Genomic DNA, 19,138 nt, shown 5'->3' on the forward strand with positions numbered 1-19,138 from the left:
CCTGGAGTTGTGAAGAACGCGCGCTAGAAGACGAAATAATTGCAAGAAAAAGTCAAACCCGCTTTGCATGCGTTGCTGACATCTTGGGTTCTTCCATGTGAGGTAGCCTTCGTGGGATTCCAACGGATGACTGAGATTTTTTTCATTTAAAATGGAAGGTTCATATCAATCACTCCCAAAAAGAAAAATTCATATATAATTAATGAATTTCTAATCCTACGGCCCTAAACATTTGATGAATTAATTTTAACGGTTCATAATAAATGATCATATTTTCAAAAAGAAAAAACTTGAAAATAAGAAAAAAAAACCAAGAAAAATAGTAGAATTATTATGAAAAAATATTATATAAAATTACTATGTATGATTTATATAATTCATTTATTGTTAAATAATTATTAAAAATGATTAAAATTTAGGTATGAGTATGAGTTTTGACATAATGGTTGGAGATGTAATATGAGTTTGAATAGTAATGAGTTTGGGTGAGTCAAAAATGAGTTTGGGTATGGATTTTAGGTAGGGTTGTTGGAGATGCCTTTAGATAACAAATTTGTGAGTTTATTGTCCATGTGAAATGCTAGTTGACATAATTTTATTCAAGTTCTCATTGGAGTAGCTAAGTCTCTTACTTCTCATACCTTTCTGATAGAGCCTAGATAACATCGAGCAAATGGTGTGAATTGATTTTGTTGATCAAAAGTTGTCTAAATCTCTCTACTTCATCCCTCCTTTGTTGGAATGGGGAACCATGATCTAGCATCTTGCAATTCTACTGGTACCCCACAAGATTATATGTACCTAGAAGACATTGCTTAGAGACAGATGAGTTGCTTCAAATGCGTGATCTTTTTTCTCTAGATGTCATTTATGTGGTGGTGCTTATGAGTCTTGGAGCCATTTTCTCTGGGAGTGCGTGGTTTCCTCTGATGTATGGAAATGGTGCTTTAATTTATTCAAAACTTTGTCATCTCCGCAATTTACGTTTCTAAATGTTGTTCTAAAATTTTTTAGAGGGAACTTGACACTTCTACTAGAATTCTTTGGCATATTACAGTTTTCAATTTAGTTTGGTGGTTATAAATGGATAGAAAAAATTTGATGCATGATGGGGGGTGTTTTCAATCAAGTTCTTGCATTTCCTCGTTTATAGCCTCCAAGAGTTGGCTAATCTTGTATTTTGGCCCACTACATACACTTCTTCTCTGCCCATGTTCAAGTATTGACCCCCTACACCCACCTCAGTTCTTAGGTTAAAAATTAATACTTATGGGTCTTATAGGGATCCTGATGTTATGGATTTTTAGGGTATAGCCTGACATCATAATGAAAGCTTTATATGTGTTTTTACGTTAAGAGTAACGATGACATACGTGCTTTTGATGTTGAAATCTTTGCTTCTTCTTCTTATTTTTAATATTTTTTTCTCGTTAACTAATTATTTTTTTTTATAAAAAAAACATGTATCGATTCGATTATATAATAACTCATCGAAAGTAATAATTTTTTATTGTTTTCAACATTATTCATATAATGTGATACGAGGACATTCACCAAAATTAAAAGGTAGAAAGATGACAACGGACAAAAATAAAAAAATAAAAAGAAAATAGAGTAGAGTAAAAGGGCTGAGCGTAATCCGAAACCTAGAAGAAGAGTGAAAGAGTTTGTATAAAAACCCTTCCCCTCTCTGGGTGCCGCAAAATCGAGAGAGAGAGAGAGATGGCAGAGCACGACCTAACCCCGCGCATCGCGCCGAACCTGGACCGGCACCTTGTGTTCCCTCTTATGGAGTTTCTGCAGGAGAGGCAGCTCTACCCCGACGAGCTGATCCTCAAGTGCAAGATCGACCTCCTCAACCGGACCAACATGGTCGACTACGCCATGGACATCCACAAGTCCCTCTATCACACCGATGACGTCCCTCAGGGTATGATTGTTGATTCATTATGATATGTATTTGTGTTGTTTGGATTAATCTATACGGCTGTTGATTGATTCATTCACATTCACATGTGTGTATGTATTTTTGGATTAGAAATGGTGGAGATGCGAGCTGAGGTGGTGGCCCGCCTCAAGGCTCTCGAGGAGTCGGCGGCGCCTCTCGTCAACTTCTTGCAGAACGCCTCTGCCGTTCAGGAGCTCCGGGCTGACAAACAGTACAATCTCCAGATGCTCAATGACCGTTACCAGGTCTGTTTTTTTATTCTCTTTCAAACCCTAATTTTGAAACAAGTCGCAGATAATTTTGTATTGACAACTCTATTGTTTTATTATCAGATTGGTCCGGACCAAATAGAGGCATTGTATCAGTATGCCAAATTTCAGTTTGAGTGTGGCAACTACTCTGGCGCTGCTGATTATCTGTATCAGTACAGGGCTTTATGCACCAACAGCGAGAGGAGTCTCAGTGCTTTGTGGGGAAAGCTGGCAGCTGAGATACTGATGCAAAACTGGGATATTGCTCTTGAGGAGCTTAACCGCCTCAAGGAAATTATTGATTCCAAGGTTTGTCTTCATATTTCACAAATGCAAGGAGATATGTTGTTTATTAAAATGGGCACCTTTACTTTTTTTTTTTTTTTTTTTTTTTGCAGAATTTCAGTTCGCCCATGAATCAGGTGCAAAGCAGAATATGGTTGATGCATTGGAGTCTCTTCATATTTTTTAACAATGACAATGGAAGAACTCAAATCATTGACCTATTTAATCAGGACAAGTACGTCATCTGCTTTCATCTATTTTTCCTTTTGGCTCTTACTGGAATCACTTTGTGCTTGAACTACACTGCTAAAAGTTTAAGATTCTCGTATCAATACTATTATAATGAGAATGGGAATGGAAAATCAACTTGGTTCTTAACTATATTATTTGTCATCTTTATTCTCGATTATTTGTTGCTGCTACTTCTGTTGTTGTATTATGGTTTTAATGTTTATTAGGCAAATGCGATAACTTTTGCTTATGCTCTTGTCAATGAACAGTAGCTTTGATAGTTCTCATAACTAGTGTCTTCATGTTTTTCTGAACTAATCTTGGTTTGGTGCGTGCTCATATCTCATGTATAAAATGTGCTGTCTCTTCTCCCCCTTCCTCCCCCCCTTTCTTTTTTTTTTTTTTGAAAATTCTAGTTGCTTGATTTTTATTATATCTCCTTGTTGAAATGTTTTTACTTGCAGGTATCTAAATGCCATCCAAACCAATGCTCCCCATCTCATTCGTTACTTGGCCACCGCATTCATTGTCAATAAGAGAAGGAGACCTCAATTCAAGGATTTTATAAAGGTCATTCAGCAGGAGCAGCATTCTTACAAAGATCCTATCACTGAGTTTTTGACATGTGTTTATGTTAATTATGACTTTGATGGAGCACAAAAGAAGATGTGGGAGTGTCAGGAAGTAAGTAGATTGCCATGCTTGCTCAAAATCTGTGATAATGTTCCAGTTGATAATCAAGTGATAATGTGGTTGGTATGGCAATGCAGGTGATTTTGAATGATCCCTTCCTTGGAAAGCGAGTTGAAGAAGGCAATTTCACTACTGTACCATTGAGGGATGAATTCCTTGAAAATGCTCGTCTATTTATCTTTGAGACTTACTGCCGCATACATCAGCGCATTGACATGGGGTTAGTAATTTTTCTTTGATGAAGTAGTATTCTAATCATTACACTATGATATGTTATGAGAAGTGATGTGTGATGACTAAGTTATGAATCAAAGTTCATAATATTCTTTTTTCTATTATGTTCCTTATGCTTTTCATTGTGTTTTAGCCCCCCTCCCCCAGACTTTGTTCATGGCATTTTTCTTGTTTGTATGTTCTTGGTCTGGAACTTGGGCAACAGAGGGTTAATGTGGGATTGTAATTTAAAGTATGGTCAAAAGCAATTTCTTAGCTCTGGTTTGTGGCTTCTTACCATAGTAAGAAGTTCTCTTTACACAAATGATTTCCTACCATCCTTACTGTTTTCTGTTTTCTTTCTTATCATTTTCAGTAGAAAATAATCTTTCTTCATTTCTCTAATTGAGTTTTTGTTTGGCAGAGTGCTTGCTGAAAAATTGAATTTGAATTATGAGGAGGCTGAGAGATGGATTGTGAATCTTATTCGGAGCTCAAAGCTTGATGCAAAAATTGACTCGCAGTCGGGAACTGTTATCATGGAACCTAACCACCCAAATGTGTAAGTTCATTGATATAAATTTTGCCACTTGATAAATACTTCTATTGTTTGTTTAGGTTAATTTTGTTTTCCTACTTCACTGATTTCCAGGTATGAGCAACTGATAGACCACACTAAGGCATTATCTGGGCGTACTTACAAGTTAGTTGGTCAGATTAGGGAACATGCTCAGACACAGGCTGCGCGTTAAGTTTGGCGGTCGATTTCCTCAGTTATTTCACCGTCATTGATCTAGACTGATATTTGAATTTATTGAGGTTTTGTTGACTTGTAAGTAGAGGTTTTCATTAGTAACATGAGGTTTGTCGGATCAAACTGTAATTTACTTTCCGCATTGATTTACTTGTTTGTAGCTAATGCGTATGGAAATTATTTTCTTATTTCACATTTTTACTTGTGCAATTACAAAGTCACATGACTCAAATGCAACTAGGGAAGCAGCCTCCACTAGTTCAAAATTGTCTGTCTAAGTTGCATCTTTTCCTTGGCCACCAACTGGACTGGTATGCCGGGGAGAGAAGGGAATGTGTCGAGGCAGGGAACAATGATCTGAAACAAGTGCTAGGATTTTTTTTTTTTGTACCCTGTAGCCTATAGTGATGTGTGCTAGTCCCTCAAAGACGTCTCCAGCAAAGAGTGGTACGCGTTGGACAACAATCCCAATTACTTAGAAGAAAGTTGGAACTTGGAACTCGGGTTTGCAACAAGATATCCTACGTATGCCGCCGCCTGTTTTTTTCTTGGAAAAACAAGAAATTAATACCAGTTCGTGCAAGTCTTGCCATAGTCTTCTTTTGTGCTCGAGGAAGGCTAATCATGGTGTTAAGATACGAGGCAGCTGACTAGTGCTGAGCATATTTTTGTCCTGGTAGATTAGGGGTAGAGCGTTTATTCACATTCCTAACAAAACACCATCCCGAGCGTCATATCAAATTCACAACCATTTGGTCTCGGTCTTTGCACTAGTTTATAATAACTAGTTAGGCAAGGCATTGAACGTTAATATTAACCCACTGCTCTCATATGGGCATATATCTTGTATTGAGCAACAACTAAGACTGAAGATTGCCAATACTCCGATTTGTAAATCTATAACCCTTTTGTCAATTCCCTCTCAAATGACGGATGTTAGTTGACCAATGTTCCTTGAGCACTTTAATGTATAAAACGAAACTTCCCTTCAAGTGTGTACATAATACGACTCCATAATGCTCAATTATTAGTGGTCTCAAATGATCAGATTGGATGTATGGCTCAATAATATTACCCATACGAGATTTAGGGTATACTATTACTACCCCATTCAGAGTATTGGCATTACATGCCCATCTGCATCTTTCACTACCGTAAAATTTCCCTTGCCACCCAAAATTCCCTTGTGGCCTGCAATTCATTGGTACTAATGTTCTATGCTCCGTAAACTTCAGCACCATTATAGGCCCCAATTAGGCAAAGACCAAAGGTGTTTGATATTGACAGTGACAGTTACCTATACACGGCCTAGAGTAACCAAAATGAATAATCTACCTCTACATTTGAACCGAGTTATACTGGTATATACAACCATACAGCTGCCTTGGCTTCTCCGTCTTTCGGCTTCCTTTGTTTCCCAGTTCCATTGGGACCAGTGATAAGAGTTCTGGCAAGTGATACTCACACTCTTTACATAAATACTATCTTCTTCATTTGCATGATATTATGAAGCAGATAAAGCCCTTGCGATCCTTGAGATGCCTTGCCTAGCTTCTGGTTTAAAACCCCATAATATCCAAACTAATGCGACGCTGATATCAGGTCTGCCTCGGGACCACAGGGGATGCTGCTGTAAATGCAGGTTCAAGAGTCTCATTTACACTCTTCTTTGATCTCTTTGGCCTCTTGGGTCTTGTATCTTGTGGATCAGTATTTGGTAAGGAATCCTCCAATTCATAGCCCTCTGGCTCATCCATACTTTGAGGATTTTTCGGCCTCGGAGTATGCTTGTCTGGCACAGTTTTCCTCTGCACATATGTTATTATCATAAGCACAACTCATAGAAACTATAAAGTAATAGCTGTAGCACTTCTATTTCCCCAGCTAGCAATATAAGCATGACTACAACAGTAAAATGTAGAATAACTTTGGTACCTTTTTATTATTGGATTTTGATCTTTCGACATCTGGCGATTCCTCATTTCCAGTACCTTGTGATGCAGCAGGGTTTGTTAAATCTTCCAAAGAGGCATCACCTTCTGCATCTACCCGTATACCCTTTGTCTGTTTCTTCTTTTGTTTATCCTTAACCTGGCAAAACAAAATGATACAGATAAAGCTACAAATCTGTAGAAAACTGTTTTCTGAAAACAAAGAGAGCTTACAGAGAAACACTTGTACCAAACAAAATTCAAAGAAAAATTCTATCCAAAAGTAGTTAAGTTTGGGGGAGAATGCAACACCTGTAACGGAGCTTCTCTTAATTTCTGCTCCAACTGGGCATCATCAAGAAGTAGAGACACAACATCCTCAGGGGCCAAAAGGTCACCCTGAACATGACCACCCATCATTACAAGCTGCTGGACAGTATTTTTCTGACTTGCTCTTTGCAGAATCTTCTCCTCAACCGTTTCTTTACAAATTAGGCGGTAGACAGTAACCTACACCATGAGGAAGCGAGAATTTGTAAAAACTGAATAGTAACACCAAATAGAACAGAGAACTCATACGTTTAGGAACAACAAAAGCTCTTATGTAGAATCCATATAAACAAGCAATATATCTTTGAAGCACCATACAGACAGCTCAACCATTTGGGAGCGGTTGGTTTTTGGATTTTAGCAAAAAGAAACTCACATCTTTGGTTTGACCCAACCGATGAGCTCTATCCATTGCCTGTAGATCAAGGGTTGGATTCCAATCACTTTCATAAAATATGACAGTATCTGCAGCTGTCAAGTTAATGCCTAGTCCACCAGCTCTTGTACTCAGCAAGAAAACAAATATATCATTTCTGCGAGATAATCATGTAAAAGACATTAATGAAGTAGTTCATTATAATAGCAATTGGAACAGATCCAGCTTTTTAAAACCATTTCAGGGTGATAAAGTCTACCGTTGCTGGAAGTCTCTAACCATGTCTCTACGATCCATTATGGTGGAGGACCCATCAAGTCTAAGGTATCTATATTTCCTGTAGTTCATGTAGTCCTGCACATTTAGAATCATCAGAAAAAAGCTCTCCATAGACTATCACTCCTATGGTGTTCCATAATATTTTACCAAAAAAAAAAAAAAAAAAAAGTTAAGCAAGTGAGTAACTGGAATGACATGAGCTTAACTAAAAGATTTGATGAAGGTATAAGCTTCTCGTGCCCCCCCTTTTTCCTTCTACTTTCTATTCTTGGCTTTTGGGTTTGGATATGGAAAAATCAAAAGCCATCACATTGTTTCCAACTAACAAGATAGTCTGCAAGTAACAAATGAATTATTATATACCTCAAGAATATTTAGCATCTTTGTCATCTGGGCAAACAAGAGAACGCGATGATTTTCTGCCCTCAAGCGTTTCAATAATATATCAAGTGTCTGAAGTTTCCCCGAATCCTGTATAAAAAAATAAAAAATAAACTCATCTTGATATATATACACATACACATACTAAAAAATAACTGGTAACTATACAATTAAAAGAGAGTAAGCACTCTTACAGTGAGCATTTTTGCTGGGTCAAAGCTTTGCATTGGAGGACAAGACCCAAAAATTCTGTATGTTAACTGAAGAGCTGAATGTGAAACAGGCAGTTCAGAATCAATCTCTTGTATTAAATGATGAGGAGTGTCAGGTTTTCTAGGTCCATTGTAGTCGGATGTTCGCGCAAAGCCAGAAAACAACCTCTTCACCCAGGGGTACTGTTGTTCTTCACTCATTTTGTAAGAAAAGTTCCGGTCTGAACTATGGGCATTAACCTGGAAACATAAAACAAGTTCTTGAGAAAGGAAATAATTTCAAACTGTTCACGGAGATTTTATTCTGCCATATGAGAGTCTGTTTGCCTCACCACAAAAAGAAAAAGAAAAAAAGAAGAAGAAGAACACACACAGATCTGGATATACATAATTAATGATTGGAAACATACTGGGGGAGCTCTAGTACGGGGGATGAATGTGTATGTCGAACGGAGAAGCCTAATATTAGAGAGAAGCCTGTCCTGATGAGAGACAACTAGACCCTCAAATGGAGTACCACCAGCACCGGTGGCCAATTTCTTCTGAAAAACGGTAGTTATAGATCTTGAAGGCATAAGCAACATTCGTGTAACAGCTCTCACTTTTCCACTTTCAAGATAGCTGCATTCAGGATCATCATCCACAGTTTCCATTAGTGTGTCTATCAATCCATCCAAAAATTTCCGGTCCCATCTCATAATGGAAAACATTAGCCGCTCCATAAAAGAACCAGTGCCTACAAATGCAACCTCTGCAGGGGACAGATCCATCAGATGAGTAAAACCAAACGTTCCACTTCTAACTGACAACTCATCAGAGTCATTCTCTTGGTAGAATATTGATCGATGCACATTTTGTGGTGAATATATGTTAAAATGTTTCTGAAAAGATTCAATGTAGACCCCGTGCCGAACTGCGGAGCAGAACGTTTCAGAACTCTGGAGAATTTCTCGATACAAGAGTTTGGGGACCTGGAGAAACAAAGAAATTCCAATTATCATTCAGTTAAGTAGTTCAGTTACTTGAAACTAAGCACAGTATAAAAGTGCAACAAGTTAAATTTATTCTAGGGAATAAACAGATCAAAGGTATATGGGTTACTGAAGCAATGAATATGCTAACAATTCTATAGTAAATAAGGTTCAAAACCCGTAAATGGAGCTTTATTACAAGGTAGCAGTCCTCTCAGTAATGCTTTGAAAGGTCTTCACAATTCTACACGGTTCTCTGATGTGCATTACAAAATTTTAAATAGGAACAAAATCTAAGATATCATAACAACTTTTTCAAGTAGCTTTACAATCTTCATAATCCATCATAGTTGTTAAAATATAATTAATGGAGGAAAAAAACTTCAAACCTTCTTAAGAGTTTATTGAGGTATTATAGCACAGATTCAAAACTTATGAACTGAACAATGGATCCAAATTAGTCTGGAAACTATGACCCAAATTGATCTAGACTCCATGGCTGGAAAACAATGGTTCCCAAACCCACACTACAGCAGCAGCTAGGTAAACCTAGACAGTCCTTGAAAACCCACAAATACACACCAGCACAACCAATAGGCAAGATAGTGGTCATTCCAGGTATTCAATGATCAAAGATAATTCTGTGTGCAGAGTGCATATGAGGGAAAAAGGGTCTGGATTGTACCAGGTATGTTATAGGATTTTGACCTCCCGAGTAGTGTACATCCTCTAACTCCCCAAATGGAGGAGGAAGAAGAGAATTTGAAATTACACCGAAGTGAAGATATGTGCTTCCTTCATTCCTCTCAAATAATTCAGGATGGTTGCAGACCTATCATTAACAAATAAAATACTTGTGACAATTGTTAAGATTAAACATCACAATAACATTGCGTCCCACCCTAAAGTGTACTAATGATTCTGGTTGTTGCCAAAAGAAAATTGCAATGGAATAGACAGCATACTTTTCTTAGCTGAATGACAATATTCATCAAGTTCAAAATTTTCTTCTCATTAAGATGCCCACGGTTGTTGTCAAACAACTCAGCAAGAGATATCTTGTTCTTGATAGCTTGATAAAAAGCTTGTTGCCGAGAACTCAACTTGCAGTGCACAGTAACTTCAGTTTTCCTGGTCAGCTCAGAAATAACATCTGTCTTAACTCGACGGAGCATGAATGGCTTCAATATGGAATGCTGTAAGAAGAATGACAGTAGTATTAAGTCAGAAAGATTAAAATAAAAAATAAGAGAGTATCAAATATCACAGTTCCAAGATGTTCAGGGCTACAGGATGATGAAATAATATAGTAGGTCGCCTAACGATTTGTCAATTATTAAAAGTTAAATCAGGCATTACGGTCGGAAAAAACAACATTATCCAATATTTTCCTGCAATAATATCACACTTCAATGCATAACTTAACCTTTGTCCAGGCACAATTTAAGTCTCCAATCACTAGATGATTATCCTTCCATCAAAATAACCCACTGACGCAATAATTTCACTTTTCTAAACTGACCGGCCAGTCGGCCACACGGCCACACTAAACCAATCAGTATCCTTTGGTCCTCTCTTTGGATCAAATTTGCCCAAAACCCCATGTTGAATCCCTCTCTGGGTTTGAATGCTCTCAAATAACATACAGGTGAAACAGAACATGACTAGATTGATTGTAAACATGCAGCCCAATCACAATTGACAGTTCTAACTAACTGGAGAATATTTGACAAAGCAGCATATTTCAAGGATCAATACCACAGAAGCTCATCAGCAACATTCAACCAGGTCAAGAGAATATAAATAAAGTGCAAAGGAATTAATAAAAGCAATCATCAGAATCTGGGTACTAACCAATCTGTTAAGCTGGTGCTCGTTTAAAGTTCCCCCATGTTCTGCATGGTTTTCAATTCTGATAATTTGATAATATTTAAATGTTAATAAGAAAACTTAGTGAGTAGGTAGGAGTTTGTGATATGAAATGCATACCCTTTCGAGAACCACTCATTGAATTGTTCATGACTGTCAAATAAGGTAGGCATAATGAAATGTAGTAGGGCCCACAACTCTGCCATATTATTCTGGATAGGTGTACCAGTAAGCAGCAAACGATTTCGACAATTAAAGCTAAGCAGTGTCTTCCACCTTATACTGCGAAATAAGAATATCCAACATAGGGATGAGATAGGAACAAATATGATTTTAACTGAGAAAATATATGAAAAAAACAATCTAATTGGCTATGCAACATTTTTGTCAATGGTTGCTATTAAAAAAATATTGTTATAATAGTGTCATGTAAGACCGAATGAGCAGTTTCAAACACCTTGCAGTAATTCATAAAGCAAAATTTTAGACCGAACCTGTTTGAACTTTTGATAGCTTGTGCTTCATCTAATACCATATATTGCCATTTCACACGCCGGAAACACTTCTCATCAGCCACTAGCAACTGGTAGCTGGTAATGAGAATGTGAAACCCAGCATCCCTAACAAGAAATAGAACACAAGGTTTAATATAAATTACAATTTACCAAGTCATGGCATTATGCAGGTACTAACATGTTTCAAGATACTATGAATCACTTAAAAGTTGATCTCCTTTCCAAAAAATCCATCTTTAGTTTCGCTCAAAGGCATCGATAATCCCTAGTTATAAACTGAAAAGACAATCTCATATCTTGACATTTTTTTTCTGCATAAAATATGCCAATATGCCAACAAAAAAGTTTCAGGAACAATGTATTGCTTTAAATATCTTTATGCAGTTAGGCCTAGTAACATAGAATCCATAACGATAACCAATCTACATAACAAGTTATATTATCAAACATGACAACATTCATAGCCAGCTCAAGGGTACAGCCACAAACATGTACCTCCCTAGACTGTCCCTTGATAAATGGGAGGTGGGGCTTCAGCTAGACTCATATTAGGGTATATTTTGTGTGACGAAGGGCAGTGTTTTGCTTCTACTTTTCTTTCTTCCATCTCTAAGAGAGAAAACAAGTTTTTTCATTTCCTCGTTTGTGAAGACAGGACAAACTCTTGGTTAGACCTCATACAATTTCTGAAGTACCCATTCTGCATACTGAGTTGATATTTGTCAACTGCAGTACCATCTAAAACCCTGTACCAAAGAAACCCTTAATGTACTGCAGCGTTTACATTAACTCCGTCTCTTTCTCATCTGTGTTATTGTCATTTGTAATTTTATAGAGGTTGTTGTATGTGTGAACTCTTCTACAAAATTTTTACCATTAATAATTTTATGGAGGTAAGAGCTTATGTGTCATCTCTGCTAAAACAATGAATTACAATGACTCTTCCACTCCTTGTCAAATCTTGTTTCCACCGTCATTCCTGCTAACAGTTCCATAAATTTGTATTCCTATAATCTATAAGTATCATAGCTGAGACTCTTTTTTGCATAAGAAACATACAAGTATTATTTAAGCAAATAGAGGTTAAAGTTAAATTTTCAAAATACCAAATAATGCCCTTCGTGGAGTAAACTTCAAATATAAGAACTTAAGCATGGGTAGAGGTGGAAAAAACTGAAAATAGAATCAAATAAAATTGTAAAATAAAAAAGAAAACAGATGAATGTTATTTAGAAGTGGGACATAGTTGGCAATACAACTGCAAATTCAGTTTTTTTAAATTGCACCTTTTTTCTTTGAGAACTTTTTTATATGCAAATATATTATTAGAAAAAAAATTAAAATTAAAATTATTTCACACATAAGAAGACTAAAGGAGATGGTAACTGAGATTGAAAAAAGAGGCTACTTTCCATTGATGGAAATTGTATATGAGACTGACTATAACACTGGCTTTTGAAGAGCTAAATGAATAATAAATGCAAGAAAAATATATATACGTTTTGAACTTACTTTTCTGTGATTGTTACCCATTTATAGGTTATAGTTTTATATTATTTCCAAATTATTTTGCAAAGGCGCCTTTTTATCATAAAGATGTCTGCAAGAGAGCAAGACTCAGATTCTCAGATATGAGAAACTAAATTTATATCTAGTAAACCAGTTAATTATCACTATTTTTCTTGTTCTTGGAAGTGTAGAAGTAACGGTAAGGGCATAGCAATTACCTACGGTAAAGTTTCTTAGCGTTGATCTTTTTCCTAAGTACCGTACGCTCTTGAAGACCACCCCAATACGGAAGAGTTTTCAAGTCAGGGCAGAAACGACTAATTTCATCAGCCCAGTTGTTCAAGACAGAAGCAGGAGCAACAACAAGAAAAGGCCCCCATATATTTTTTTCCTGAATGAGACAACCAAACCAAGTTACCACGGAAACAAATGATAGGAGTAAAATACCAAGTCAAATAATTACCTCAGCCAAATGAGCCAAAAACGCCATGGCCTGAATTGTCTTACCCAGGCCCATCTCATCAGCAAGGATGCCATTTAAACCCTGAAAGACAAGAAAACTTCTAAACAGTCTATCGGAAAAAATAATAATAATAATTCAACTGATTTATTGTATGGGTGTTGTGTCCATACAGGTTACCAACCTGCTCGTAACAATTAACCAGCCACTGGAGGCCTTTTAGCTGGTATTCTTTTAGGGAACCTTTGAACAACTCTGGTGTCTGAACAGTTGATGTGACGGGCATAGTGGATCTGCAATTGGAAACAGAAACTTAATCAGCTTGACTAAAAACGCTTGCCATTAATTTCCCGGTACAACCAAGAAGAAAAATAATATGAACAACAAGAAAAGACCAAGAGACTGACGGGTTATGCAGATCTATGTTATTAGCTCCAGCAAAATCCTGTGGTGCCTCAGGTTCAGCAGCTTCACGCAGTCTCAGACACTCATCGTCGAATGCACTAGTTAACTTTTTCTGCTTTGAAACTGCATCTTGAGCAGCTTTCAATGCCTCCTTCTTCAGTTCAGCTTCCTCAGAATCTTCTTCAATATTCTTAATATCTGAGGAGCTAGGAGATACATCTTGGTTTTCATCTCCTACAGGCAGGTCTCCGGCTGGCTGAAAACTCGGCTTGTTCTGCATAAAGTGACTGTAAAGTTCAGTTTGTTGAATGAGAAAATTGAGTTTTTGCTCATGTCTCTTTGCTTCTCTTTCCTCCTCCAAACGCTTGCGAATTTCAATAGCTTCTCTTTCCTCTTTCTTCCTCACTTCTGCCTGCCAGAGTTTCAACAACACAAATAGAACAATGAAAGATCAGTTGAGTTTTAATAAAAAAGAAACAAATATACGCATTCAGTGTCATGCTGAATAACAGAAGATAGCACACTAATACTACTGAATATAGTGAAAGAAGCCTCATGCATAATTTTAAGAAAATAATAATAATAACACTTTCAAACCAACAAATATCTATAGATGTAACTACATTAAGGCCAGCAGGATAATGCACTTTTTATATGTTCTAGCAATGTATCACTTTGTAGTCGAGCATAAGCATTTTTCAAAAAGAAAGAAAGCATACCATTTCTTTGTCTATTCTCTTCCAAAGCAGTAGCATATCCCTGGCTAGTTTTCTTGTGCGAATTGCAGCACCCCTTGTCACTTTAAGTGATCTACTCACCTTCATTTTAACCTAAGAGAAAAAAAAATCATAGCTTCAGTAGATTGTACAACCGTCAGATGATAAAAAGCACTCATCAGGAAGTTCAGAGAATCAGTCTCAACAAGGTCAGACAGGACAAAAAACCCTGTGCAAGAAAAATAATCAGAAGACTAAATTGCCCTTACAAATCATAAGTACCTCTCTTTGACAGTTCTCTGAGACCCTCTTGGCATCAATTAGTTGCTTGCGGTGAAAAGTAGTGAAAAATCTCTGATGCTTTGGTATGTCTCTTCTTACTATGTTTACCCATACTCTTCCAATCCTATCCATTTCCTCCTTCTCAATTAGAGAGGGATCTTTCTCTACCTTTTGCTTCTTGGGTAGGCTTCGTTCAATGATCTGCAAAATGCTTAGTAAAAGCCCGCCCCCTTGAAAAAATATATAATATATATATATATGAACCAATCATAATTTAAGCAGAATACAAACCTCATATGTGTCTCCTTTCTCCAAAACCTTCACATAGTAGGGTTGCAAGACACCACCGTCGGACAAAATAAGCCTCTTTATCCTTCCAGCAGCCCCCTCTGGGATGGAGGAATTCAACCCAATATCAGAAACTTTGAGGCTGAAATTTTGATCAGAGGTAGAAGTGGACAAGGCCTTCAATCTTGCCTGAAGGGAGTCATACAGGGGATAAGGCTCCCCCATTCCTGCCCCATTTTTTGGACCAAACTTCTTATCGCTACCCATCATTTCTGCTAAGGATCCCAAATCCAATGTGCCTTTTAAGTAAACTTCCTCCACCCGAAAATCAGAAAAGCTAGGCAAGTGTAAAGATGTCACCAGTTTATCATAAATTGGTGGAATCCTGTATGTGAAACCATCTCCAATATCGAGATAAGGAGGTTCATATATTACTCTGCATAAGTAAATGAAGAAACAATAATTAGATAATTAACCTATGTGAATATAATGGCATTCCCATAATGGCATATGGCCCATGGCAGAATATAAGCCATTCTCACAGGGAAAACCAGAAGAAGAAAACAAACCTATCAACGGTACTTTGAGGTGAAAAATCAGCATCGTGGTAGTTCCCTGGTTTCTGAGCAATAGCATCATTGAGCCACTCGGACGTGGTTTCCATTTCATAAAACCCTCCTCGGTTCTCATTTGCCAGCTTTCTAGATTTTGAACCCTTATTCCCCTTGGGAACTGGAATCCCCATATGCATCGGTGCAGGACTCGATGACGAATCCTTGAACCTTCTCTTGTACTTTTGAATGTGTTCTCCAAGCATTGATCTGTACTTCTCCTCCGTAATGTGCGTACGGTAATAACTGTCATCCTCCTCGTAATCACTATTCTGCGACCGCCTCCTTTTCTTTACTGAACTCAGTTCGCGGTCGGACATCATCCCATTACCAGCAGCTCCACCTATCCATACAAACTATCAGCATATATACAAAGTCCACACCTTTCCTGCTCAACTTTTCTAACCAATCTCTCTACTTATACATATACACACACACACAGTCTCTATTATGCAAAAATAAGGTGCATTTACTCTAAAATACCGAAATCAAATTCGTCTGATTAAGCTTAAGCTAAAGATTAAGAGGAGGAATTAAAGAACCTTGGCTACCTCTGCTCTCATCCTGACTACTGTTGCCGTAATAATCAAAATCATCATCAGGCTGTGGAAGTTGAAAGTTCATCAAAGGCTACATTACATCAAACAATCGCAATCAAATTCGAGATTACGGAGTACGCCGCGGCGAACCAGAAAGCAAAGAAGGAGAAGAGAATTGAGGTACCTCAAGGTTGAAGAGGTTGGAGTAGGAGAGAGAATCCTTGGATTGGCGCCGGTGGTGGTCCATGTGGTTATGACAGAAGCAAACCCTAGGAGTTCAAGAAACCCAAAGCTCTAGGAACAACCCAGACTCCATTGCGGGCACCCGACTTTGTTTTATACCGTTTTCTTTGCAAACTTGCCTCCAAGCTTCGTCCGCCATTAGATTTTGCTCTTTTTTTCCTTTGACCCGAGTTACATGTAAACACCATTTTCATGTCAATTTTCTTTTTTACTTTTTTGTTTTTTCGAAAAGGTTGCACCAACATATTGGAATTTTGATTTATTTTTTTTAGCAAACTATGTTGTACCAAATTTGAAAAATATTAAATACACAAATAAGGACATTAAAAAGTCAACAGCGAGGAAATCATGGTTAATCATGTTTGGATGTAAATTTAATGATGGAAAACAAAACAACTTAATTTTAAAATAATAATTCACACCATTGGATTTACATCCAACGCTATTTGTTCTCACGCCATCTTACTGTTCCTAAGGGAACTTTTTGCGCGGGCGATTTTGCCCCTGTGTTTTCTAGGTTTCTACTCTTCTTGCCATGCCAACTGTCGATGTGCAGAGCCTCCACCTATTCTCCACAGCTTCAAATTCTTGGTCTCGATTGTTTGCTTAACACAGAGAGAGTGATTGACACAAAGAGAGTGAGACAGAGCAAAGGAAACAAGAGAAGAAGATGGTAAACCTGATCGCTGTCGTTATTGTTTTTATTTTCGTCGATTTTCTCATCGGCCAAGGGATCTGAAAATACTGGAGAGTTGTTGTGAACTTGTGATCGAGCTCTAGAGGAGTGATCTTTCTCCGGGTATGCTTTACTTCTGCTAAGTTTTTGATTTTGGTTTGCATTTCATTTGATTTTTTTTTTGTTCTGAAATTGCTTCTTGGTTCTTCGTTTTGTTTTTGTCAAATGTGGGTGTGGGCGTTAGTTGTTTTTGGGTGATTGCTTCAAGTAAGCTTCTTGTTCTTAGTGTCCTTCGTAGTTAAGTTGTTTAGTTGTCCTTCAAGGATGTGAATTATTATTTTAAAGTTAAGTTGTTTTGTTTTCCATCATTGGATTTATATTCAACGGTGATTGACCATGATTTCCTTGATCACTAAGTGACTATGTGAACACCTTCTCGGGGTCTCTGGCAAGGTGACCCTCTCTCTCCCTACTTGTTTTTGTTATGTGCGGAGGTCTTTAGTCTATACAGGTTTGCTAGATAAGAAAGTCATTGATGGTTCCTTGCAGGGGATAACAATTTGTGAAGGTGCCCCCGTTATTAATCATCTATTATTCCTAGATGACAGCATACTTCTTGGGAAGGCTTCGGTGGAGGAATGTATGACTATGAAGCCTCAGTTTGGTATTGCAGTGAAAATATGCAACGGTTAAAAAACTCAATTATTAAAATAATCAACTTTAAAAATAATCAGTTCAGTGTTTGGTAAACTGTGTATTGAAATCGATAAACTCAACCAAACCGTTTGGTAAACTGTAACACAAATCTGATATGACATTGTCTAATGACAAAAACAGACACATTGATCGAAGAGAAATTTTATTCACACATGGTTATTTTCTAGATACACATCCCAAATTTTTGTTAAATTATATATTTCTATTTTACCCCTCTCCAAACAAAATACAAATCATAATTTCAATTTCAATAAAAAAATGATCATTTCAACATCTACTCGACAACAAGGAGCACCGTAGCCACCGGGGTTGCAACTGTTGGGAGGCCAGTGATTGATTTGGGTGGAGAGAGGGTTGCTCACTGAAGGAATCTTGCTTGTTGAGTCATAACTTACAAAAGATGGGTTTAGGGAGAAGAGAGGTTGGCAAATGAGCTTGCATCTCTTGGTTGAGGATATGAATTGAATGGATCTTTGAGCATATTTGAGGAGTCAGGTGGTGTGGTGTTAGAATTGTGAGAGGTCCTTGAGTTTCAATGCCAATCTATCAAAGATTTAACTTTGATTTGGATAGTACTTTTTGCTTGGCATAAAGGAGAAGGAATTGAGGTAAAAAGACCCATAAGTTTGACCATAGATTGACAGATTTTGGGTAATGGCGGTCAAGAATATACTAACAGGGGAAGAAGAAATATGAGGAAGGCAAAACAATTAAACAAAAATCACATAATTAGTAGGGAAAGACAAATTTATTTTTAATCGAAATATCACACAAGTGACACGTGTTTGCTAAGTCAGTTTTTTAACGAGTCGTCACAAAAAATGGACTGAAATATGTGATTAATATCATAATAAGACTTCAAGTGTCACATTGATAATAAAGTTGAGAATTTTTGCATCAACTTTAAATTAAACTGTGATGCATCTGTTATTGATGATGGGAGTTGTGTTGGTGTTAGGGCTGTGCTAAGGAATGATTCTGGTGAGTTGGTGGTGGCGTTGAGAGAGAGAGAGTTGTGGATAGGCTGAGACCTTGTGCTGCTGAATTGGTTGCATTGATTAAACGTCTTGAGATGGTGATTCAAGGAGGATGGCCTTTGGAGATGGTTGAAACGGATTGCCTTGAGGCTGTGAGGTTAGTAAATGGGGAGACTGATTGTTTCGCTGAAGAAGGTGTGTTGATTGAGAAGATTAGGCTGCTATTAGCTACTGTCAATGTTGTTGAGATTCAGTATGTCTTTAGGAAAGCTAACATGGTAGCTGATTCTATTTTAAAGTTTGTAGCCCGATTGCAGGGGCGTTATTCTTGGTTAGGGGTTGGGCCCGATTGGCTCATGGATGTCATTGTTAATGACGGACCCGTGACTTGTTCGAGTAGGAGGGATGAGAGTGGAGAAGTTGATTCCACCACCGATAATTCCCAAGCGTTGTAATTTTTTTTTGTTTTTGAATAA

The 19,138-nt window shown here is 37.5% G+C and overlaps 2 protein-coding genes across 2 annotated transcripts; one reads left to right on the top strand and one right to left on the bottom strand.

The window, feature by feature from the left end:
* The first annotated feature begins 1,654 nt into the window (after positions 1-1,654).
* LOC101305386 (eukaryotic translation initiation factor 3 subunit E-like) lies at positions 1,655-4,610 on the top strand. Its single transcript, XM_004303587.1, has 8 exons — positions 1,655-1,930; positions 2,039-2,193; positions 2,281-2,508; positions 2,598-2,719; positions 3,180-3,399; positions 3,486-3,628; positions 4,046-4,183; positions 4,274-4,610. The coding sequence occupies exons 1-8, from the start codon at positions 1,723-1,725 to the stop codon at positions 4,371-4,373; spliced, it is 1,314 nt and encodes a 437-aa protein (XP_004303635.1). The 5' UTR covers positions 1,655-1,722; the 3' UTR covers positions 4,374-4,610.
* A 760-nt stretch (positions 4,611-5,370) lies between these two features.
* LOC101305678 (DNA helicase INO80-like) lies at positions 5,371-16,301 on the bottom strand. The gene is made up of 23 exons (XM_004303588.1): positions 16,234-16,301; positions 16,053-16,140; positions 15,482-15,853; positions 14,903-15,333; positions 14,612-14,812; positions 14,333-14,443; positions 13,616-14,025; positions 13,393-13,501; positions 13,212-13,292; positions 12,967-13,139; positions 11,219-11,344; positions 10,845-11,006; positions 10,710-10,767; positions 9,821-10,051; positions 9,541-9,687; positions 8,295-8,855; positions 7,867-8,124; positions 7,655-7,762; positions 7,272-7,366; positions 7,013-7,169; positions 6,619-6,816; positions 6,311-6,466; positions 5,371-6,183 (listed from the first exon to the last, which is right to left on the bottom strand). The coding sequence occupies exons 1-23, from the start codon at positions 16,294-16,296 to the stop codon at positions 5,974-5,976; spliced, it is 4,506 nt and encodes a 1,501-aa protein (XP_004303636.1). The 5' UTR covers positions 16,297-16,301; the 3' UTR covers positions 5,371-5,973.
* Between the last annotated feature and the right edge of the window lie 2,837 nt (positions 16,302-19,138).

The sequence above is a fragment of the Fragaria vesca genome, linkage group LG6, assembly GCF_000184155.1.
Source record: "Fragaria vesca subsp. vesca linkage group LG6, FraVesHawaii_1.0, whole genome shotgun sequence".
Lineage (NCBI taxonomy): Eukaryota > Viridiplantae > Streptophyta > Magnoliopsida > Rosales > Rosaceae > Fragaria > Fragaria vesca.